Below are 25,091 nucleotides of genomic sequence, written 5' to 3'. Positions count from 1 at the left end.
AAACAAACATTAATGAAAACTATTTCAGATTAGCATCAAAGAGCAAGCATAGTTCGAAACTGGTTACATCGTTTTCCTAGAATTCAAAAATTTAGTTCATTCTGAAAATAAAATCCAACATAACAAATTTCACCATATTTTCTTTGATTTGGAGCGTACAGAAAAGATCAATACTCGCCGCACCGTCGTCGCGCATCACGAACACCGCCGTTGTTCGCCGCCTTTCGATTCTGAAAAGATAGTATTTTTGCATGCTTCCAACTCTCCTTTGCTAGCTGTGTTTGTATCTTCACAACACCCCCAAAAGAAAACCACAAGAAAGCTCTCCAAAAAATAATTTTTCCAAGAAACCCTATGTGCTTTTGCCTCCCTTCTCTTTCTCCCCAAGAAAAATCCTTTTTTTTCTTCCTATGGTGCGGCCTCTCTTCCTCCAGCCCCCAGCGCACGCTGCTCTCTCCAAATCTCCTCTTGCACACGGCACTCCCCCCACAAGGAAACCCTCCCTTGTTGACTTTTCCATCCTTTCCTTTTGTCCTTTCTTTCTTTGCTTTTCTTTCCTTTCTTTTTTTCTTTCCATTCTTTTGTCTTTCCTTTGGATGTACCCAGCGCACACTGCCCTTATGAGATGACCCAGCTGCATGGCTGGGTCACATCTAATTTTTTGATTTTTTGATTTTCTTTTTTTTTTCAAAGGTACATGAACTGACCTCCTCTTTCAAGCCCACTTTTGACCCTCTTACAGCTTATAAATCTCAAAACTTAAAACATAAAAGATGCAGAGCTCTTTTTCAGATTTTCCCAAAATTTTGAATCATCTCGATCGGAGCTTGTATGAGAAAGTTATGCCAAGATTACGAAGAATTATCGAAAAAATCCATAAAATGGCGTATGCTAACTTCACGTCTGATTTCGGCCTTGATACTGCTAGTATTTTGCAAAATACAAAACACAAAATTGTAGATTGTTTTCTTATCTTTCTACGGCGTCTTGAATTATCTGAATCAGAGGTTGGATGAGAGAGTTACGCACAGATTGCAAAGTACCGTCGGTTTTTTTTAGCTTCCAACAGTTGCTCTGCAATAAAAAACACCAAAATTTCATACATTACTCAATAAAACCCAAATTTTATAAATAGAACACAATGTTAGAATATTGAGAGTAGTTAGGCATTTAAATACAAAATATCATTTGCAATGCATGAATTAAAGCACCTAATTACGCATTTTAAGCGCGTAATCAATTGTAATCCGTCACTAATACTCGATTATTAGTGACGATTTAAAATTTTCGTCACTAATAAGTATTAGTAACGGCAGGTATAGGGACCAATTAAAAACCGTCACTAATAACCTTATTTTTTGTAATGAAAATTGATTATGTTTTGCAATGCACGATTCTCATATCTACTACATGATAATGATTGCATTTACGTTTTATGTATTGATCATACTGGAACTGTTTGAGTTGAATAGTTGTGGATAAACTGTTAGGTCCTAAAATTCAAAATAGGTCATTTTTATACAAGAATTTTTGTGAAATGTCTTATTTTAAAAAGGCATGCTGCCAAAATTTTTAAAAATTCCCAAACTTATCTTGTATTCAAATGATTTATACCCATTTCCTAAGGTTATTACTTTCATAGCTCTTTTTGCTATTGCCAAAAAGGGGAGATGAATAAGTGGCAAAAAAATTGGGTTGCAAACACTTAAGGAAAATACTTTTACATAATGCACATTGTTAGGGGAAGCCTTCTAAGGCTATACCCATTTTTTGCATGATGTATTCGTCATCATCAAAAAGGGGGAGAATGTTGACCTTATAGGTCACACATGGTTTTGATAATGACAAATACTTAGGTATTTCATGGTTTTCAAGTGTATGTGTAGGTCTATATGAGCATTTCAAGGAATGACACTTTAAACAAGATATAAAGACCTTGAAGATTATATTTCATATTGTAAATTCAATTAATGTAATATGGGTCTGTAGTAGTAACTAGGTATATGGTCTGTAATAATTACCTACATGTCATGCATATAAGATATATGGTAAGCTCAGTAAGACCCTAGTATGACTCTGGGTTCCAACACTCATGCACATATATCATACAGAATTCAGGAGTGTTAAAAATGCATTAAATTGAATATTATTGGGGAGTTTGAGAGAGCTCGGGCGACCGAACCCTAGGAGTTCAAAATTCCTCAGGCACTCGAACTGTTGAGAAGTCAACAGTTGACCTAGCTCTTGGGCGACCGAATCACTTTTGTGCACATCTTTCATGGGTGCCCAAACCCTTTGAAATGGACCCCTCACAAACTCGGGTTACTGAGGAATTTAGTTCAAAATAGGCTCTGGGCGACTGAACACATGCGTTCAAGCTACTGAACCTAGGACTGGGCACCTAAAATTTCAAAAAAATGTTTCTAACTTTTGTTCGGGCTACTGAAACTTCACTTGGGCTACCGAACTATTTTTGAAAATTTTTTTTTAAAATGTGTCTGTTCGGGCGACCAAACCTCGGTTCAGCCACCCAAACCCTGCTAGGTTAAAATTATGTTAACTAAGGTAAACACAGGTTAATACTTCCTAAAAACTTTGGAATTTTTCTAAAATACCCTAAAGGTCCCAAACGGTTATATTTTTTACCTTGCCTACAAATATAGGCTCATTTGTGAGAATTAGCAATTAATTAGCAAAAATTATTAGTCAAGAATCCTCTCTTTTGCAAATACTCATATTGTCCAAATAGTCTCAAATTCCCATTCCCTTCATACATTCTAAGATTGTAAAAGCTTATAGAGTGTGCTTGTGATTGTTAGATAGTGCTTAAACTCCCACCATTCTTGTTGATTGTGTGATTTATTTTTGGGGAGTTTAGTCAAGTTTATCCCACTGATTTCATATTATAAATCTTTGTTGGGATAGACTAGCAAGCTTAGGGGTCTTTGCGTAGTTGTTCCAAGACTTCCATTGCTTTGATTATTTTTATGCAAAAATATTTTTCAAACTAGTAATGTGCTTATCTCATTGAAGAAAATTTTCTTGAACTAGTTTGAATATCTGATTGATATCTTTAGAATCTTGATTAGCTATTGAAATTTGTTTTAGTTGGTTTCCAAGATACTGCTTGTATTGAACACTTTTGAGCATTCCATTAATCATCCCCTATTGAGTGTTGTTTGCATAATTATTTACATCACTAAGCTTACACTATATCCATATTGTTGATGTGTATGTGATTGCTTATATTGGGTACATATTTGCTTTACATAAAATCATAATCACTGTACCAGTCTTATTGAGAAAAATACTGTTGTATTCTAGGCATGACCTGAGGGGGTGATAATCCAGCCCGGTAAGGATTGTGTGTAATGGTTGAGGTCAACCCTGTGCTAATTGACCTAGTTGTTTAGGTGCCAATCCACCTACTCAAGTGAGCATTATAGTGGTAATCCTTGTGCTTGTTAGCCAAGGCGGGGACATAGGCAATTTGTTGAACCTCAATAATACTTCTGGGTGTCACTTACTTTTTACTATTTTTTGGTGCATGCTTGGTTGATTAAATTACGCTATTTAATTTCTACTACATATTATTGCAATTGATTTATTTTACTTGCACTAGATTGACTTTAGGGTTGTGAAAATACTGATGTTAGGGTATTGACCTAGGGCATCAATTTTAAAATACCAATTCATCCCTCTTGGGTTCACGGTAAAGCTAACAACCGACACATGCAGTAGGAAGCCAATATAACCATATACCTGTGAGAACTTTAGGCAGCGCTGAGGTGTCCAGTCCTTCCTAATAGCTTTCAACTCGTCCTAAGGGTTCAACTAGGTATATATGCTAACCCTAGCTGGAAGTTTTGCCATAGATTCCGTGCTCAGGCTATCACCCCACTATTTTTGCTAACTTTTGAAATATAGCCAGACAGCAGGGATCCTCGATAAACCACTATTTTCTCCATCACTGATTTGGATCTTTTCTAGAACCTTGGTAAAGTATGTGGGATGTCCACATGGATATAGTATGTCAGTAAATGCATCATACAACTCACAATAACATACAAACATGATACCACACTGAGAAGGATGGAGCTTCCGTCCCAACCCATGGTAGGTATATACAAGATTCTTTGGGGCTCTATCCTAGGAAAATAATTTCAGATGATTATGTGTGGTTAAGCTCTAACCCTATCAAAAAAGGTCCCTATATTGAACTTCATCCTCCCTTACTGAGGTTCAGAAAAAGTTCGCACTGAGCTAAGTGGATCGCGGGTCCTATCAGGCTCTGCTACGAAGGGACAAACACTATTACACTTTTATCCAAACCTAAAAGGGATAGCCTAGGTATAGAGCTGAAAAAGTATCTGAGTCTGAATTTAACCTAATCCCTCTACCCCACATGCATCCACATATCTATTCAAACACATTATTCACAATTAAATACATGCTTAACAAGGTACTCACAACAAATCACATGCTTAAAAGTATGTACAATTAATCACATGCTTATCAAGGTATTCACAACTAATCATGGAAAATATTCGCAAGTATTCACAACCCCAAAGTAAACAAGGTATTTACAACTAATCTAATGCTCATTCATAACACAGTTATGAAATTAAATTATCAACTTGTACAAAATGAAAGGGAGTACTCAAAAAAGGGTTTATTCTATTTGAACCTGGGATAATTGTCGATTAATCACTCACTCAACTCTCAATCGTCCCTAGTGGAGTTGCTAAGCTGTCATGACGTTCTCTTACGCCAGGTGGAAATACTACAAATGTGTGTGTTGCCTCGAGGTACACAAACTTGAAAAGGTGGATTTTGAAAATGACATTTTCGTGGAAAACATGGTATAATGGAGTGGTCACTAACCTTTTTAAGTGTTGTTAGAATACTTGATTACTACCCAGTTAAGGGTAGAATCGGTTTGCATTATCAGAGTCGAGTCCGAGAGTACGGTTACGCGAGGAGAAGGTATTAACACCCCCTACACACGCGTTCCTACAAACGGTACCTAATTAATCAAAAATTAACCCATAAATAAATTTAATAAGCCTTTGAAATTATTCCCTTTCAAAAAGTGCGAAGAAATGAACAAAATAAAATACAATATAAATATTCCCTCAGAACCAAGGCATACCATACTACGAAGAGCTCAATGCCTCCCTTTGAAATCATTGGGATATGAAAATCGAGAAAATAGATTGAGAAAATACACTCTCAGAATTTTTGAAATTGTCATAGAATTTTCTAAATGTGAAAAATAATAGTTCGGGAGGTTTAGGAACTTATTTGGGATGAAACCTATTTTGGGGACTTCAAAAGCATTTCTTATAATTTTTTTGATTTTCATGATTTTTCTAAACATTTTTATGAATTTTGTAATATTTTGCAAGTTTTCAATATTTTTCGCAAATGCTAATTAAATAACAAAAAGGTAATTAAGGCAAAATCAATGAGGAATTTGGGCTTGAAAATATTTTCGATTTTTTGTGTGATTTTCCTAAGTGTAAAAACAATTTTGGGTTGCAAAAATATTTTTGTGATTTTTTTGGTATTTTATATGATTTTTAACACAAGAATTATTTTAAATAATGAAAACTGACTTAATATATTTTTTGGAAAATTTTCCAAAATTTCTAGATTTTTTTTTTTGTATTTTTCCTAAATTTTATTAGACTTTTATGGTGTTTTGTTGAATTATTTTAATATTTAAATAATAAATAAATAAATACATAAGTAAACCAGCACAAACCAGTTCAGGGGGGGTTCAACCGATCATACTTCAACCGGCTTTAGGGGGAAGCAATTTAAGGTCTTGGGCAAGACCATAGACGTGGCACCCTATGAGTGGCTAGGGCATATGGATTGAACCTGCAAAGGCTTGAGCATGACTGTCTCTAACAAACACAAATCCTATGGTTAGTGAACAAGCTCACACGGATCAGTGACGTGGTGGCCTTTTAACCATGCAGAGAAAGCACAGATCATGTGGCCACGGTTTGACCACATGAGGTGGTGGATGAATGGAGAGGAGGGCCCCACGTGTTGCTTCCTGATTGCCCCAAGGTTAAGAATACAAAACCCCTTTTTTTGTTTCTTTTCTCATTTTCCTTTCTTCTCTCACATGCTCTTTCTCTTTTCTCCCTTCTCTCCACTCCACCCCCTCTCTTCTGCTCCTCAGAACAAAACCCTAGCCTCATCTTCTCATGCCATCACCACACCACCATAGCAACCTTCACTGTCATCAAGTCGAACCAACAGGTCCAGCCATACACCAGACTTCGTCGTCTCCCTCTTACGGATCCATCTCCAACCACCTAGATCCACCACTCATTTCTTTTTGTCAGCGTCAAGCCTGACTAGTAGATCCGGCCACGCATTGGACAACATTGGCATCACCGACATTGTTGTCCACGCCTCACGACATCCTCATCAAACTCTCTACTCTTCCCTCTTTCTATTACCCGAGCTCCGCTCTTTCATCTTCTGATCTTAGAAGATCTTAAGCATCTCCGGCCACTACGAGATCAACATGAAGTCTGGAGCTCCTCTAGATCTTGAAAGCTACAAAACCTCAAAGGTGGATACCCTCTTGGTTCTTGAAAATGGCCCACAGATAAGAACTTTTCCCGATTCTTCTACATCTTTGTTCATATAATTCGCGTGCGAATTTGTTCTGGTATATATACATATATATATATATATATATTTGATCTAAATGTTGGATTTTTGTGTATTAGTGTTTGAATCTATTGGGGTTTTTGTTTGGAGCTTCTGGTGGAATTAAGGCTTAGGGTTAGGTTGCAGGTTTCGAGAAGACGAGTTAACTAGTTTTTGACTAGGTGAGTGACAACAGGGTTGACTCACGCAAGTCATCCCGATAAGTTGAGTGGACTTGGTGAAGCCTAAGTCAGGCTTAGAGGGCTCAATGTGTGTGGGGTTTTGGCTTAGTGAAGCTGAAATTGGGCTTGGTTTAAAACTGGATGGGCTGGGTTGTTTTGAATTAAAAAATGGGCTTCTGGTTTTATTTAAAACTGAAAATGGGTTGTGGGTTGTTTGAAACGTGAGCTGAGCCGATTTAAGTTTTTGGAACACGCCTAGGTGGTTTCATGAAATGGGCTGTGGGTTATATTTTTAACATGAGCTTGGGTTAAGGTTCTGAAAAATAAACTCGTGGGTTGTTGGTTTTAAAAAGACTCAATGGGCTTAGGATGTTAAAAGATTTTGGGTTTCAGGTTACAATATTTTAGTAGGCTCATGGGGTAATTTTAAAACAGCTTGGGGCCCAAGTTTTGAAACAAATAGGCCTCTAGGTTTCAAGAAAGGGGGGACCCATGTCACTTCTTTCAAAATGCGCCTGAGTTTTACAAGGACATGGGGTGGTGGGCCTTTATTTAAAATCAAACTTGGGCCTAGATTTTTAAAACTAGGAGTGGGTTCTTGTTCTACAAGGTCCGAACTCAAATCTAGATTTGTGCTTGGGTATGGGTTTAGGCCTATTAAACCGAAGTACAAATTCAAGCATGGACATAAGATTCAACAAAATAATTCCTGCATTTACATCCACACACCACTACCAAATGAATGGAATGATTAACAAGTAGGGTGGTCTCAAATCTTACCCCCTTTCTTTCTCTCCTCCATTCTTCTTCTCTATTCCCCTGAGTTTGTCTATATGCTTGGTTTGATCAGGTGAGTGTCCTGAATGTGGGGTTTTAAACCTCTACTACGGGCTCTTTGCTTCTACTTTTGTTTCTCTGCTCTCTGCTCCTCTGTGAGGTTATTGAGTCTCTCTCCAATTCTTGTAGGGTGTCATTGTGCTTCCCTAAGTGTGTCTAACTGCAGTGCGAGACTCCCTATTTATAGGGTGTCTTGGGGTTCATTTTGGCGCTAGAACTTATTCCCCATAATAGAATTCCCACGTTGGCAAGGAAATGATTCCTCCTAACCAATTTCCTTTTTCTGCACATGTGATTTCATTTTTGATTTATTTTATTTTTTGAATTTCTGTTAACTAACTATGCCATTCCTCTCTTGTGCGCAGGTGACCCTGGTGATCCAAGTAGCAACTAGGGAATGGATTGCATGGCATCTTACCCAAAGTTATTTTATTTTTATTTTTTAAATTTTCTTGTTGCTATATTGATGTACCCCTATTCCATTTTTACCGCAACCATTGTTTGTACACCTGTATCAATTGTGTTTCATTCTTTGTAGTTTTTCTTTCTGCACTGTAACTTGTACGTGTGCACTCTCCCTTTTGCAATAAAGTGTGACATCATGTTTGTATTTTTACTGGCAATCTGAATTCATGGTTGACCAATTTTTCAAAGGAAAATCCTGGCAATAAAAATGGCTTTGAGACCTCATTAAAAACCCGATTTTTCAAAAATTGAGGGATTTATTGAAAAACTCGATTGTAAAATCTAAAAGCTCAATTCCAACATTCGAATGATTTCATTTAAAAATTCATAAACTCAAACTTAAGAAAAGTAAAACTAGACTCTCAGGGACAAAACTTACAACTTAATGGACTGGATTAAAAATTTTGAAGACATTAACTACAGGGACCTAATAGAAGAAAACTAATTTTGAAATCCACCTAAGGACTAAATTTTGGAATTTTAAATTTCAATACTTAGCCTAGGCAGGTTTTGACAATTACATGACCTTAACTAATAAAAGGGACAATTTTTGCAACTAGAAGAATCTAAACTGGAAAATCAAAATGACTCAATTTAAAAATTCGACAGCCATGGCTTACAATTCAAAGGACTCTACAATACTCAGTTTCGGACCAATGCCTTTTCAAAGAACTCGACTACCTGAAATCACCGGTTCAATTTTGAAATTATAGGGACTTATCCTATGAAAAGAGACTAACTTTGCAACTAAAGAAAATTATATTGGAATCACACAAGTTGGGCTTTAAGACTGACATCAAAGAAACTTAAACTGCTCAAAAAGGACTCAATTTTCGTAAATGGGGACTCGAAGGGTTCGATTCAGGACTCAAGGCCAATTCTTACTACGTTGGGTTTCCTTCGGGTGGCCTAGTTAAAATCGAGGTGTCTACAGGTGAACCTAGTGTACATACTAGTAATAGTTTCATCTGGATTCATCCTAAAGGCCTCATACGCGCTTGTGAGCATGTCAATTCTACTATCTCTAACATCAATTGTTCCTTCATAGGTTACCTCTAATTTATCCTATATTTCTTTGGCTGATTAACATGTCATAACCCTACTGAATTCATTTACATCAAGAGCGCAATATAATGCATTCATAGCACTTGAGTTTACTTGCAACATCTCATGGTCATTTTTGGTCATCTCTTTTTCTTCTTTAAGTATTTCTTTACCATCAACAATTTTAGTGGGGATAAGGTCATCTTGTGTGAGAACTTTCCATGATTTTCAATCCATAGTTTGTAAGTAAATTCTTATTCTTTGTTTCCAAAATGTGTAGTTTACATTGCAGAAAATAGATGGTCTAGATGAGGATTGACCTTCAGTAAAGGGAGATACACCTAGGTGTGCCATAGAGATCTTTATATAGCTTCTAATTTAAGATTTTCTATAACCCTGCTCTGATACCAATTGAAAACTGAGGTGTACTCCCAAGAGGGGGGTGGTGAATTGGGATTTAAAACTTTCTTTGAACTCTTTTATTAATTCTTTCTCAACTTTTCATGTATGGTTTGACTCTTAATTACAAATTCATCCAAGCATCAATTTAATTTTAGGTATTTATGGATGAGTATATCAATTTGAAGGCTTTGCAAGTTTCTCAATATGTCTTTCAACAAATTAAACCAAAACTTAATAAGTTAATTCAATCAATCAAGATAAGCTTCAGAATATGAAATACTATAACAATTCCAGCAAGCTTCCAAGATTCAGTCTCTTGATATTGAGCTGTAGCTGATTAATGATCTATATAATGAACGTACTCCCTTAGAAGGTTTCCGTAAGATTCAATCAACGTACTCCCCTTTATTCAAGGTTTCTACAATTCCCAATCACAAAATAATTTCCAGAAATTTAAATAAGCATCCACGTAGTTTATATGTGCTGAAATTTAAAAGAGAATATGGAAGAGAGTGACACCGAGATTTTTACGAGGTTCGTCTATACCTGCCTATATCCTCGCCTTAGGTACACCACCCAATGATTTCACTATACCACTCTTTTAACTGGACAGAGCAAACCGTTTACACACTCCTTCAAGTAGGATGGAGTCCTCTTCTCCAAGCGATACCCCACGCTTGGTAATCCAACAATTCAACAATCCTAAACCATCAAAAAAACAAACAAGAACAATTCTTGTGTACAAAGATCACTCTCAAATAGAGTTGATTAGTACAGATTAAAGCGCAGCTAATATACTTTAATTTAAAATATCAATAAAGAACTAAATTGGCGCTTAGAAAATTTATCATGGGGATCTTCTTTCTTCAATTGAAAAACTCAATATATGTGCAAAAAGATCGGTGAGAATAGATCAACAAGACTTAGTAATATCTCATCGAAAAGTGTGAGCAAGAAATCTTTTGAAGAGTATTGGTAATAAGGCTTGATTGTTGAATGTAATTCTTGATTGTATGTAGTTGTATAAAATCTTTTGGTTTTCCATGTATTTATAGAGTTAAAAAGGTTCTATTTCATGTTCCTCAACTTTCTTTGAGTATTTCCCAAGCTTTTATAAAGATTGGGGTCCAAGAAATCTAATTTGGAAACTTTTCCTCGTTGTTTAAAAATAGTCGTTACGAAATTTAGTCGATCGGACTTATTGAGGTTAGTCGCCTGGACTTTGAATTTTAGCGAAATATCAAAGTTAGAATGGGGTCAGTCGCCTGGACTCACAGAAGTCAATCGACTGGGCCTATTTTGTCTTCTCAAATTAATTCAGCATAAATGTCAGTTGCCTAACAAGAATGCATCAGTCGTCTAGACAGATAAAAATTCATGCTTTTATATAGTTTGTTTCCAAAAACTTTTGTGAGCTTTTACTTGCCAAATTACTTTGAGAATTTTGAAGATATTTTTCGGGGTTTTTCAAAATTTGGTCTCTAAGTCAATAGTTAATCCTAATGAGCTTCAAAGCATCCATATTAACTTTTAATTGAAGTACTTACATAAGACTTTACAACTTAAAAACAATCTAAATACGAAGTCTTCGTGTATGTCTTTCTTTGAGTCCATCTTGACCTTGAGCTTCAATATTCTTTAAGCTTGCATCAAATTGATATATCTTTGATCATTTAAGCTTTCATTTGACCACTTGTCTTTGGAATGTAAACATTCAATTCAGCTTGTGATCACTTGATCTTGAACTCATATGCTTGATTCTTGAAACATCCCCACTTTAACCAAAACATGTTAAATACCTTGATTTGTTATCATCAATATAAGTTTTGTAAGCCTTGTTAGGCCAACATGGGACTTTCTAATTGGGGGAAAAGCTATATAATATGATGGGTAAGGGCTCTGCTTGCAAGAAACCTGGGACATGCTCTCTTTTTAATTATCTATCCACTTCATGCTACAAAGATATATAGCCTCTTAGCTTACTGGCCCTGCTAAATTGTAATCATCTTCATGAGAAACCTACCCATATATGCACAGACATTTGAACAGAGCGCATTGTTTTTCTTTTGTGCATCCCATTCCTTTTACCGTACGTGACAAACAGCTTCAAAAGATCTCTTAAACTTTATTGCAATTAAATAATCAGTCCAATCATTATTGCATAGCTTCACCGCACCTTCCTTGGTCTGTACATGGTCATTCCAAAAGGTATAAACTTGAAAAAGTTTAAATTTAAAGAATATTTTCAACCAATATTCACTATTGATCAATGACAGCTTGATCTTCCATTTTTTCCATCCACTATATTTAGAACAATCCTAGTCCATGCCCAGACATATAGATCTTTCTTTCAAATTAAAAAGACATCGTTGCTTCTATTACGAAAAGGGAGAAAAGATCTTGAGGACTTAATTCATTGAAAAAGCTAAAAATGAGTAATGCTTCCATGAAACCTAATTGGCATAATACTACAAAGTTTGTCTTAAAGAAATTGGAAAAATCTTCAATCTACAGATGATGAAATTAACTGGGACTTCCTAATTGGGGAAATATATATATATATATATATATATATATATATATATATTGTTAAACAAATAATTTTTATATTTTTTAAATAAAAGCACTATTAGTGACAGTTTAGCAAATTCGTCACTAATAATAGACTATTACTAACGGTTCTAATAAACTGTCACTAATATTGTTGACTTTTCCCCAATCAACAAAAGTATTATTAGTGACAGTTGCGTAAATCGTTACGAATAAAGAACTATTAGTGATTGTTTATAAGAACCGTGACTAATAATGCATTTTTAGTGACGATTCCTAAGAACCGTCATTAATATTGTTGACTTTTTTATAGTCAACATGCATTATTAGTAATGACTTATAAAACCGCGACTAATATAATTCTATTAGTGACTGTTATTTAGTCATCACTAATAAGTGGCATTTTGTGATACTTTCAAGTCATCACTAACTAATACCCTAAAAAGCATCATTAGCATTTTCTTAGGACAGGTGTTGTGCAAAAAGTGGTTTCTAGCGATGGTTTGCGTAGAAAAATTGGGTTTTAGTGACGAAAGGATTAGTAAAAGTTTCAATTTCATCACTAAAAGTGTCTTATTAGTGACGGTTTTTAGAAACCGTCACTAATACTTTCGTCACTAAAAATCTTTTTTTTTTGTAGTGAATGTATGTGTGTGTGTGTGTGTGTGTATAAAAGTCATATACTCTAGGTATGGGAATGTCCCCTATCTAATTAACCTAAATTGTTGTTGCACTGATTAATATATATATAAGAATTGACTACTAGATACCCGTATATGCACAAGAAGTTGGAGTTTGAGAATAAAATGCAGAGAAAATCGGAGTGCGAAATTGGATGGTGCATGAGAACTAGCTAGCACTTAGGTTGTTCAGCCTGAGTAAAAACTCGTCGAATTCAAATGAAAAAACTTTTTATTTATTTTTTTCCCATTCTTTTGTTTTCATGTTCAGCTTGAGTCAAAAATCGTCGATTTCAAAAAAGAAACCTTTTATTTTCCTTTATTTCCCCCTTTCTTTCATTTTCTATGTGGGAGAGAGAGAGCATGTTTGCCTAACAAAAGTGAGACTGTGATCATATCTTAACTTTATCCATCGCTTTTTTATTATTTTTTAATTTTTCATCCATAGTTTTTTTTTTTTTCTCTCTCTCTCTCTCTCTATTTTTTCCTTTAGTTTTTTGGTAACATTTAGATGGTCAACTTAAGCTGTTATTAAGTATGAATAAACAAATTTTATATATATATATATATATATATAGTTAAAATGCATCAAATTTCCTTCTATTAAAAGTTAATTGCACGATTCTCCCTTTAACTAAAAGAATCACTACATAACTGCCTTTAACTATTTATAATATTAAATATCCTCATTCCATCTAATCAATGGTTAAAAATTTTAATGGAATTGCTCCTTAAAAGAAGAGAAGGCTTCAATATTTGGACAGATTTAACCTTTTTTTCCCACTTCCACCGTTGTAATTTCATTCTATGGGCAGCATTTTAGCCCCTAGTTTTAATTTGCAGTCTCTCTCTTTATACGTTCTATTCCATCAATAAATTCTAACTTTCCTTTCAAACAAAAAATATTAAATTTTAATGAATAAAAGATCCTTCAACTCCAAAAATACCTTTATACAAATATAGATGGACAAAAGTTTTTTTTTTTTTTTGGTGGAAAAAAAATTTGTTATTACTAAAAAAAAATTCCCAGTTTTGTGGTTAGGCTGAGTTGGTGGCATTAACAAGTAGATCATTTCCCACGGCCATCTCCCTTCGTAGCTTTCTGATAATGATTAGGACTGCCACAATTGATCTTGGTCTTTATGCCATCAATAACTACAATGACTTTTTTTTTCTTTCTTCCTCTTTTTGCAATGGAATTGGCAACGCCTCTCTCATCACCTCTCCAAAGTCACCTTCTTCAACAACCGAGATTTCTACGAAGTCGTCACAGGAAATTGTTCAAAGTCGTTCAAGGGTCCCAGAAAATATAGATTCATGAGGCACATGAGTAGTCTAAGCTTTGGCTAATGTGTCGGATAAAATTATAGGTTAAAGTTCTACAAAAGGCTTTTATATATATATGTAAGCATGTTTGTAGGTTAAAGTTCTGGAACTTGGTTAATTAACGCGCGGTGTGCCGAATGTTTTGATGTATGATTGGGACCAAAGATATATATATTTTTTTGGGGATGAATGAATGCAATTGATGCAGCATGTATCGGTACATGGCACGTGGATCGTTGAGCATGCCAGGGGACAAACATATTTTGGTGACTTTTTTCCATAAACTTTGGTAGCTACCAAGTTAATTCTGAAATGGAATTTTTCATTATTTTCCACATGCATTATTAGTCTTCTATAAAAATGGAGGCTCCTCATCCCCTTCTTCTCTCATCTCTACGATATCATCTCCATCCATCTGTCACACAGTTTGTCTACATTCCTCTTCCGGGCTTTCAACAAGCAATATGACACGTACTCATGTGTTTTTGGTTGCAGTTGCATACGCTTCCGCTCTCATTGCTTCTTCCATGGTTTCTGCCAGAGTCATCGAAGACACGCTCCACGTACTCTCTCTATATATATAGTCTTTTTAATTTCTGTTTTCATTACTAATTACTGATTTGAGGGGCTCAAAGAGTTGAGTTTATGGGTTGAAGGGTTGAATTATTTCATTATTATTATTATTATTATTATCTTAAAGAGGAATCGAAACCGTGACCTTGGAGTTACTAAAGCCACAAGTCTCTCTTACCACTTGAACAATTAATTTAGAGTATTATAATTAATATATATTGTCGTTATACATCTCCTTATTTTTAACAAGGTTAGAGAGAAATACATTAGAGGAACTATTTCTCAAATTTGACACTAGGGCCGTCAGATGCTTTGGAGATTGAGTACTCATTCAAGTAATAACCGTGCATAATGAATGCATTATTGCATTGTTTTTTTTTTTTTTTTTTTATGATCCGGGGACTCCAGCCATAATCGCACCACATTGGACACTATGATGCAGCACCAAACTTGAGGAGGTGAAAGCCACTCGTCCATTGACACACTCCTGGTAATTCACCGACATAATATCTCAAGGGGGAATCGAACTTGTGACCTTGGGATCTCCAATGTCACAAGTTCGCTTTTATTGCACTATTTGACGTAGAAATAGCCAATTTAGTTTACTACAAGACTGCTCTATTATTATAAAAAGAAAATTTAAAATTTTGTTTGAGCTTTAGGGAGTGGTTTCCCAGTATATATAAAGATGGCTTAATATTAACGTACTAAATTAAGACAAGATGTAATAAATTAACTAGCTAAGCAACAACTCGCTCCTCGTGTCTAGAGAGGCTTTATATTTGAATTTGTATTAGATTTGGATAAGCTGTAATATAAAATTATATTGAAATTTATCTAAATTCACTCAAATCCAAATCCAATGAATCAAATTCATACTCCCAAAGACAATTGTATTATATTTACTATTATTTTCAATTCCTTCCATCCTTCTTTCTAGGACCCAAGAGTAGCTTGAAAATTTCGAATGGCAATTTTTCTCAACAATTGCATACATAGAAGTTAAAATGTATATAATTAGATACATGAAAGTCAATTGAACATTTGTGGCAGTGTGAAGTTATAACTGAAAATATCTTTGTTGATTTTGTCTATGTTTTTTTTGTTTTATCCATTTGGATATAAATTGGGACTTAGATATGCAATTCTCCCATTTTTCCCATTGTATCTTTTTTTTATTCTTTTGAAAATTTAAACTTAAAACCTCTAACATAAGTCTAAAATTCTATCTTTTGCGGTATGTATATGTAACAATAAACATAATGGCATAACTAAAAATATCATAGCTGAACATTAATAAGCATAAAATTATTTCACTTTTCATGTATTAATGTTTCCATTATTATTATTATTATTATTATTATTATTATTATTTGTGATTGTGGAGCAGGTTTCGATCATGAATATGAGTCGACTGTGCAGTGAACAACTAATTCCTGTGGTAAATAAAAGTCTACCTGGTCCAATCATAGAAGCTCGAGAGGGTGATGCCATTATTCTCCATGTTCTTAATGATTCACCTTACGAGCTGACCATTCACTGGTAAATTCCTCATATGAAATACTTTTTCAATAAAAATTTCTTCATTGTAGGAAATTTATCACAAGAATATTTTTCCATAGACAACTTATATTTTTTGTACTTTTTGGAATAAAGTCAACTAACATAAAAAAATATCAAATTACTTGTGAAAAATCATTTCATGATTCATTTTGTTATGATGAATAGCAAAACTCTCTCTCTCTCTCTTTCTCTCTCTCAGACTTTCTCTAACTACCATAAACTAACTTAGATTAGCTTCAAATCCCAAAATGCCTTGTTTTACTATCATATGATTAGTGTTTATCTAGAAGGAGTGTTTATAAAATAAAAGAGAAATAACTTTTTTTAAAGATGTTTTAATAATAATTCCATAGATTTATATATGAAATTGTAGCATGAAACCCTGGAAGTATCATGCCTTAACCATTGAATATCTCCAAGGAGATAACTTGGTAAAATTTTTAATGAGAGGTGAAAATAATAAATAAAGAACTATCCATTTCTCAAATTGCATTGATTCTTTTTTTTTTTTTTTTTTTTCCTTTTTTCTATAGTTTCATTGGAAGTCCACACACTAAGCTTCGGTACACAATGGGAGAAGTATCTATTTCCTTTCCACCATATCATTTTCACATTGATAAGATTCAAACTTGAAACCTCCATGGTTGAAATTTGTCACTTGAACATTCTAATAACCCTTAACAAATTGGATTGTCTTTCTCCATTCAAATGATCATGGGATCATATAAATCATAAATATTTTTTCAGGTCTTTTATCATTAGTCCATTTGTATTTTCACTTTTCTTAATGAGGGAAATATGCTAGTAATTGACACAAAATATATATAAAATTTATTCATCCAATTAAATTATCAGAAACACATGAACTAAATAATTCAAAAGGTACGTTGAGAAAAGAAGATATTGTCGTTGAAAAAAATAGCCTAACCACATGCATGGAAGATTAGTGCAAAGTGACTAGCTAAAAACTTAAGGCTAGAACATAGCACTTGAGCCCAATCCAACCTATTAAGGAATTTGATCTTGAGGGAGTTTGGAGAGCATTAAGGGTGGACTACACTTTTAATTTCTTCTTTGATGTATTTGTAAACATTTATTATGTTAAAATATTAAAACTTGTTATTTGCACTTAAAAAATTAAAAAAAAAAAAAAAAAAAACTAAACTAAACAAAAACACTAAAATAACAACCTTTCATTTCTTTCTTTTTTCTTTCATCTTCTATGTAAAATGAATGAGGGTTTGTAGAGTGAGACTAGGTAAATTTGTCACTTTAATACATTAAACTTAAAATATTAAGGCTAATGAGTGGTTAAACATTTTTATTTAATCTCCATCTCCTTGTTGCATGACCCATTCTATCATCATCATCATCACCAACGTCATCATCATCATCATCATCATTGTCATCGTTCGGCATCATCATCATAATCATCATTATTATCATGTTATTTTTGTTGTTTAAATCTATAATGAATCAAACATTTTAGGCATGGAATTCATCAATTATTAAGTTGTTGGGCTGATGGAGCAACTTATGTAACTCAATGTCCAATACTACCTGGAAATAACTACACATACAAATTTACAATCAGAGAGCAAGAGGGAACCATGTGGTGGCATGCCCACCATCAATGGTTGCGAGCAACGTTGTATGGGGCATTCATCATCCGCCCAAAAGGAGGCCGACCATACGCTTATAATGTTACTCCATATGAGGAAGTTGTCATTGCCTTAGGTAAGCCACACTCTTATTCATCCTCATTGTTGCGGGTATTACGTCATTACTTAAATCTATATCTACATTTTCACAGTTAATTAATTTGTTAAATACAATGTTAGCAATGTTTGATCATGTGTTTTAGATAGCATTCAAACTAGATAACACATGATGGTGAGATTCGAGCATCATAATACAAGGATGAATTGTTTATGAATGTGGAATGTTAGCTAAATAATTAACAAACACCATATATAGATGTCACAGATCTAAACTATTGACTTAATTAAAATAGAGAGATAATCAAATTAATGATAATCATATGATCACCTGGTTAAAGTTAAAGTAAAAAGGAATAAATTTAAAAAAAAAAAAAAAAATAGGTTCATGATTATGAGGATGATTATAATAAAAATGACAGTCCGGTGCACAAAACTCCTGCGTATGTGGAATCTAAGGAAGGGACGGATCATAGTGGGTTTATAGTATGCAACTTTACTTTATATTTTTGTAAGAGACTATTTTCATGCCTCAAACTTGTGGCCAGCTAAGTCAAATGGGGGCAACCTTATCATTGCTCCTACGCTCCCCTTCATGAGAATGATTGTAATAATAATGAAAATTGAGATCTAGTTGAAACAAGTCATGCATTCTACATTTTTACTAGGATCTCAGGGCATTATTTGGAGCAGTATTCCAACTGGACATATGAGTCCATAAATTGTAAATACATTGATGAATAGATATTTTTATTGATGTGGATTGTTAACTAGTAAATAATGTTTAAACATGCATAACATGTTGCATTACTGAACATGGTTAACTGAACATGGTTAACATGTGGAGATGATGATATCAATTGGTCTAAAATTTAGTGAAGGATAAAATCGAAGAATTGATATGACATTACACCTTTATGTTCCTAATAGCTATCAAAATCCCATCTCAAATCATTTTGTTGGATGAATTAAATGGAGGGTTGTTTTTGTCAACAAGATAATCATAAGGGACCAAGGTTACCTTTTAAAAAAAATGAGAAAATAATTATAGAAGTTTTTTGATTGTTATAAAAAACTTATGACTATTTGGTGCATAGTTGTCATTGAATGAAGTTTCATTTTAAAAAAATTCAAAGCGTGTGTTTTGAATTTTATTTATAAATAAAAGTAGTACAAAATAACAAAATTTAGGATAAAGACACTCATCTTCGTGAGATTTAAGAAAAGGACAGAGACTTTTCCTAAGATTTCAAAAATCTAAAAAACCTCTCATGAGATTTGTCAAAAACGATACAAACCTGCCTGATGTTTTAAAAATACCACATACCACTCCTAGGTTTGCTAAAAGATGTAAACCTCTATTAAAAAAAATCATCTTTTTTCAGAATATAAGGGTAAGTTTATATTTTTTTTGACAAATTTTAGAACAGATTTTTAGAATTTTTTAAATTTGAGAGAAAAATATTATCTTTTTGTCAAATTATGTATTTTGTCCTAAGATTTACCATAAAACTTGCCCTTGATTATGAGGATGACAGTAATAATGGCTGTCAGAATCATCTGTTTTTCAAGCAACTATTGTATGAACTCTCGACTGTAGGGGAGTGGTGGAATGCTAATGTTGTGGATGTGGAGATGGAAGGACTTGCTACTGGCGGCGGATTTAATAATTCTGATGCCTTCACCATTAATGGCCTCCCAGGCGATCTCTATCCTTGCACCTCCCAAAATGGTGTGTAACTATATCAAGTAATTATTCAATAACTCATTAAGTGACGTCGTCTTACCATGCACTGTCCATTAATAATGATTTTGTTCAGAAACATATGAGCTCAAAGTGGTGCAAGGAAAGACGTATCTGCTACGTATTATCAATGCTGCACTCAATAACCAGCTCTTCTTCATGATAGCCCATCACAGCTTTACAGTTGTCGCCGTCGACTCTTCCTATACCAACCCATGCAAAACAGACGTCATCCTCGTGGCCCCTGGCCAGACCACTGACGTTCTCCTCATAGCCGACCAATCGCCAGGAACTTACTACATGGCAGCCAGAGCTTACGCCAGCGCCGCCGGCGTCCCCATAGATAATACCACCACCAGGGCCAGACTCGTCTACGACGGCGCAAACGACGCCCCATCAACCCCGCCGATGCCTCGCCTTCCTGACTACAACGACACAGCCACCGCCCACAGGTTTTACAGCAACCTGACCGCGCTTTTAACGGCACCGTTTCGGTATCCCGTCCCCACCCACGTGGACCACCACATGTTCATTGCCTTCGGATTCGGCCTCTACCCGTGCGGGGAGAATGCCACGTGTGAAGGCCCTTTCGGGCAAAGATTGGCGGCGAGCATGAACAATATTTCGTTTGTGTTTCCCAGTCGACAGTCAATACTAGAAGCCCACTTTTATGGACTCAGTGGGGCCTATGACGTGGGTTTCCCTAGTCAACCCCTGAGGATCTTTGACTACACCAATACCAGCCTTAGCTTGGATAGGTCATTGCTCATGACCAATAAATCCACGATCGTCAAGGAGTTCGAGTTTAACTCGACGATCGAGATTGTGTGGCAAAACACTGCCTTGGTTACCATAGAAAACCACCCTATGCACATCCATGGCTTTGACTTCCATGTGATGGCTCAGGGGTTTGGAAATTACGATCCGGAAAATGACCCCGTCAAGTTCAACTTGAAGGATCCGCAGATTCGTAACACCATCGGTGTTCCGGCTGGAGGATGGGCTGTCATCAGATTTCGAGCAAATAATCCAGGTGACTTTTTACTTTCTTGCATTCTTTTTATGCATTTTAGTTTTTAATTCATTTAATTTGAGATATATAATGGAAGATAACCATCTATCATTTATCCCTTCCCAAACCCCTCTCTTGTCACCAACAAAAATAATAAGTTAGTTTTCATATTATTAATAAAAAAACTATTTTAATTCCTATGCTTTTAATTTGCATAATTAAAATTTATACTTATTAAATTTAATAAAAAAAAAAAACCATTTCAATTCCTATACTTTTAATTTGTATAATTAAAGTTTATACTTATCAAATTTAGTTAATTAAAATTGACAATTAATTCAATTCAATGATTATGGAAGAGAAGGAATTAGGGAAAGACCCCTCTATCCTTATATTTTCCGGCTCGCTCATTCAAGACTTGTATAATAAGATCATGAATAAACGTCTTGAGATTTTTTAGAATTGCACTCATAACAAATAATAATGATACCACATGTAATGCTAATTCAATATTTTACACATGTAAGAAATATTTGCTAATAATTTTAGATTTGAATAGAATGAGAAAAAAAAATTGCAGAAAATCAGTAAGTAAAAGTCATTAATTGTATCAATTAAGAGTACAAATATTAAAATAGATTTCGTTTACCAATATCAAGATGAACTTATAATTTCATGCCCCATCCGTCCAAAGTCCGATGTATGCATTTTTGTTGTCAATAAAACTTGAGCATAACTTAATTTAATTTATCACATAATTATATATTTAACTTAAAATAAAAATTTTTAAATATGTGCATATATATATATATATATATATTTCATAAGATTTAATTTAGATTTCAAAAAATTATTTTTAAGAATATTAAAAATTAGACATCATATCAAAACATATTGTCCATAATTACAAGTTTGATGATGAGTGAGGGGCAAAAAAGTACACATCTTAACTTCATTGTGACTTGCGGATTGATTGATTGATTAACTAATTAATATTAATATATTACTGTTGTTTCCCTTAATTTGGTTTATGAAAATATGAGTTGTACAGGTTCATGGCTGGTGCATTGCCATTTAGACTCTCACTTGCCTTGGGGATTAGCTGGTGTATTCATTGTCAAGAATGGAGGCACCAATGCTTCGACACTGCCTCCACCTCCCAAAGATCTTCCCTCTTGTGAAGCATGACAAAACCATTGATCTCAAGAATGGAGGCAATTGTCTTGGAATGTTTCTTTGATAGACACAATAATGGTCCCACACCTAAAAGACCTAGCTATGTAGGTGTGAAATCCTTATGTTTTGTTTGATGACACACGTTGAAATATTTTCTAAAATAATCGATTTTATGAGTTTTCAAAGTCTTTTATTTATGAATTTTTTAAAGTATTCATGAAGCGTATTTTAATGTGATGTGCACTACAAAAAATAAGATTATTAGTGACGGTTTCAAACCGTCACTAATAATACAAAACCCTGACTAATACATATTAGTGACAGTTCAATCAGTATTAGTGACGATTTGAAATTAGTCGTCAAATCTTCAGTTACTAATACTCATAAGTAACAAATTCATAAACTTTCACTAAAAGTGCAGTATTAGTGACGGTTCTATGCCGCCACTAAAAGCTCAAAATCGTCACTATAAAATTTACATGTTCTGGATTCAAAATTGTCATTAAAGTTCAAGTATTAATGACGGTTAATAACCATCACTAATATTGTCACGACCCGAAAATTATACTACTAAGATATAAAAATGCTCTAATACCAAATATAATATCCACAATGTCAACCCGGACCCTGTCATAAATACATATTATCCATGCAATAAAAAACATGACGTACTTGAACCTCATATACAATACCAAAATTCTACTGTCTCCAAAAATATACATGTACGTCCCCAAAAATCTATAAAACATCTTAAGGATTACACAAAACATATCTCCTTATTCAACCACTTACCCTGAAACTAGGACAGTACCAAAACCTCCTCTACCTCAGAGCTCGCTCCACTTGTTTGTATGGATTTCCTAAAACCGTTGAAGTCATAGGTGAGACACCTCTCAGTAAGTTTGGATGAATTATTATCACAGTGAAGCAACATGAGTTCTAGTGTGTTATAAACATATATTGCAAGTAATTTAACTATAATATAATAAATTGTAACTGATAAATCATGGAAATTTGTACTCATACTTATATAAGCATGGTGGAATCATACTTTTCATCATAAGCATACTATATCATAATAAATTTCCATAAACATGTAAATCATCTGCTATATCTTTATAATATTGATTTTTTTCTCCTAGATGGATAACTAGTTGATATCATGTATTACCCCCGTATAATTGGGTTGTGTAGCCCATAGGCAAGACATAGAAATGGTTGGCCTACCACGCTATGCCAAAACTGACTTGTCTGTAAGTGCGATTGGCCTACCCAGCCTCGTTCGGACTGCTAGGGGGGCACACTACTATTCTCTGGGCTTAATTGACTATCCAATCACCAACACTCTATCTGAGACGTGTGGTGGCACTAATTTGACATAATAGCTACGGTAACGTGCTCTAAGACTAAACTAATTCATAAGGGTTCTGTTATCATATAATACATTTCATAATATAATTGTAACATAACACATTTTCATGTTTCTGTGTAAAATATGTCATATCATGATTTCTAAATAAACTGTTATATCATAATTTCAAAATAAATTGTTATATCATAGCTAATCATAGCATAAAGCCAACTAAACTATCACGGCACTGGGTCGGCTGAACTGTTGCGGCACTAGGCCGGCTGAACTGTCACGACACTAGGTGGTCGGCTGAACTATCATGGCACTAGGCCAACTGAGTTGAAATAATATACTGTATAATATCATATTTTCTGTAATGTTTATATCATTTCTAAAAAAAAAAATCATTATCAAACAGCACTTGTTCTCTATAATCATAAAATATTCTAGTCTGTATATACATTCTGTAAAATATTCATACTCATGCCACACGAGTGAGTGTTACACTATAATAGACTAACTGTCTGGGGGGAAGAAAACATATTTTACGGTAAAATAATATTAAATCTCCTTCTAGGGTTACTCAGTTCAAATATCAAATTTCCCAAAACATATATTAATTCACAAATATCCTTCCTATATGCCTGAATATCCAGAAAAATCACATATATAATTTTTATAATCAAATACTGCATTTTAACCAGTAACTTTTCTAAAAATACTTGACATAATCTATGCCCTTACTTGATTTCTGAAAAAAAAAAAAAAAAAAATGCCTACAAGGATCCTAAAAGCGTCCTTGCGGCGTTTGCACAAAATCCTATATCCATAAACCCTAATTTAATCAACTCAACCCCAGATTAATAACCATTTTAATACTCCCAAGCCCACACACTTCCAATAACTAACTAAACTTGAAAAACATCTTCCTTACCCTAGTTTTAAAGTGGTGCTTGGAATGTCTGAACTACGAAACCACTCCGATTAAACTATGGAGAATCATCATTGGGATCTTGAAATGTTGTTTATCCTTTGATTTGGGCTTAAAACGAGAGAGAAAATGAAGAGAAAGAGAGAGAGAGAGAGAGAGAGAGAGAGAGAGAGAGAGAGAGGGGGGGTTTATAATATTTCTAAAAAAAAAATGACTTGATCCCCTTTTACAGGCTTTTTGCACAAGGGAAAATTGTCGACGGTTTTCCAGAAACTGTTGATGGTTTGGCCTTTTAACTAAACCATTCTCACCGTTTTACCCTTACTTTCCCTTGGTAACTCAAAATTGTCGATAATTTTCTGAGCTCATCCAAAACTGTCGACAGTTTGGCCTGTGCCACACTAAATTTCCTCCTTTCTTTATTATTTTTATTATTACTATTTTTCGGGTGTCTACATTCTCCCCTTTTTACAAAAAATTTGTCCTCAAAATTTGCTAATCAACACTTATACCATCAATTGAAAAACAAACCACTGAATATTTATTAATTACCTTAACTTATGGCGGAGGAGTACCGTGGTTACATATACAGTTCTGGGAGATTACAATAACCAAATCAGAACTCTCCAAAAACCACTTAACACAAAAATCATTACATTCCAATTTACAATTAATTACATTCAACTAATTAACCTGCACAAAAACCTACTTACATACAACGAATCCTTACCTGAACCATTCCTTTTCTGGCTAATTCTAGGCCTCACTAAATAAATATGGGTACTTTTGACGCATTTCCTCCTCTGGTTCCCATGAGGCTTCCTCAAATGCATGGTTCCTCTATAGTACTTTTACTAGTGGA

At 34.3% G+C, this 25,091-nt stretch overlaps 1 protein-coding gene across 1 annotated transcript; it reads left to right on the top strand.

The window, feature by feature from the left end:
• The first annotated feature begins 14,625 nt into the window (after window positions 1-14,625).
• On the top strand, window positions 14,626-21,983 carry LOC131167604 (laccase-7-like). The gene is made up of 6 exons (XM_058126399.1): window positions 14,626-14,724; window positions 16,125-16,276; window positions 17,787-18,034; window positions 19,616-19,747; window positions 19,836-20,792; window positions 21,823-21,983. Exons 1-6 carry the CDS (start codon window positions 14,626-14,628, stop codon window positions 21,957-21,959), a joined length of 1,725 nt encoding a protein of 574 aa, XP_057982382.1. The 3' UTR covers window positions 21,960-21,983.
• Window positions 21,984-25,091: the final 3,108 nt, after the last annotated feature.

This window comes from Malania oleifera, chromosome 11 (genome assembly GCF_029873635.1).
Source record: "Malania oleifera isolate guangnan ecotype guangnan chromosome 11, ASM2987363v1, whole genome shotgun sequence".
Taxonomy (NCBI): domain Eukaryota; kingdom Viridiplantae; phylum Streptophyta; class Magnoliopsida; order Santalales; family Ximeniaceae; genus Malania; species Malania oleifera.
Note: the sequence above shows the minus strand (reverse complement) of the source record. Positions and strands in the feature narration are given on the sequence as shown.

Coding starts and splice junctions, on each gene's coding strand:
- LOC131167604 (XM_058126399.1), top strand. CDS start 14,626: ATGACACGTACTCATGTGTTTTTGGTTGCAGTTGCATACGCTTCCGCT. Junction 14,725..16,124: donor TCATCGAAGACACGCTCCAC/GTACTCTCTCTA, acceptor ATTGTGGAGCAG/GTTTCGATCATGAATATGAG. Junction 16,277..17,786: donor TACGAGCTGACCATTCACTG/GTAAATTCCTCA, acceptor CAAACATTTTAG/GCATGGAATTCATCAATTAT.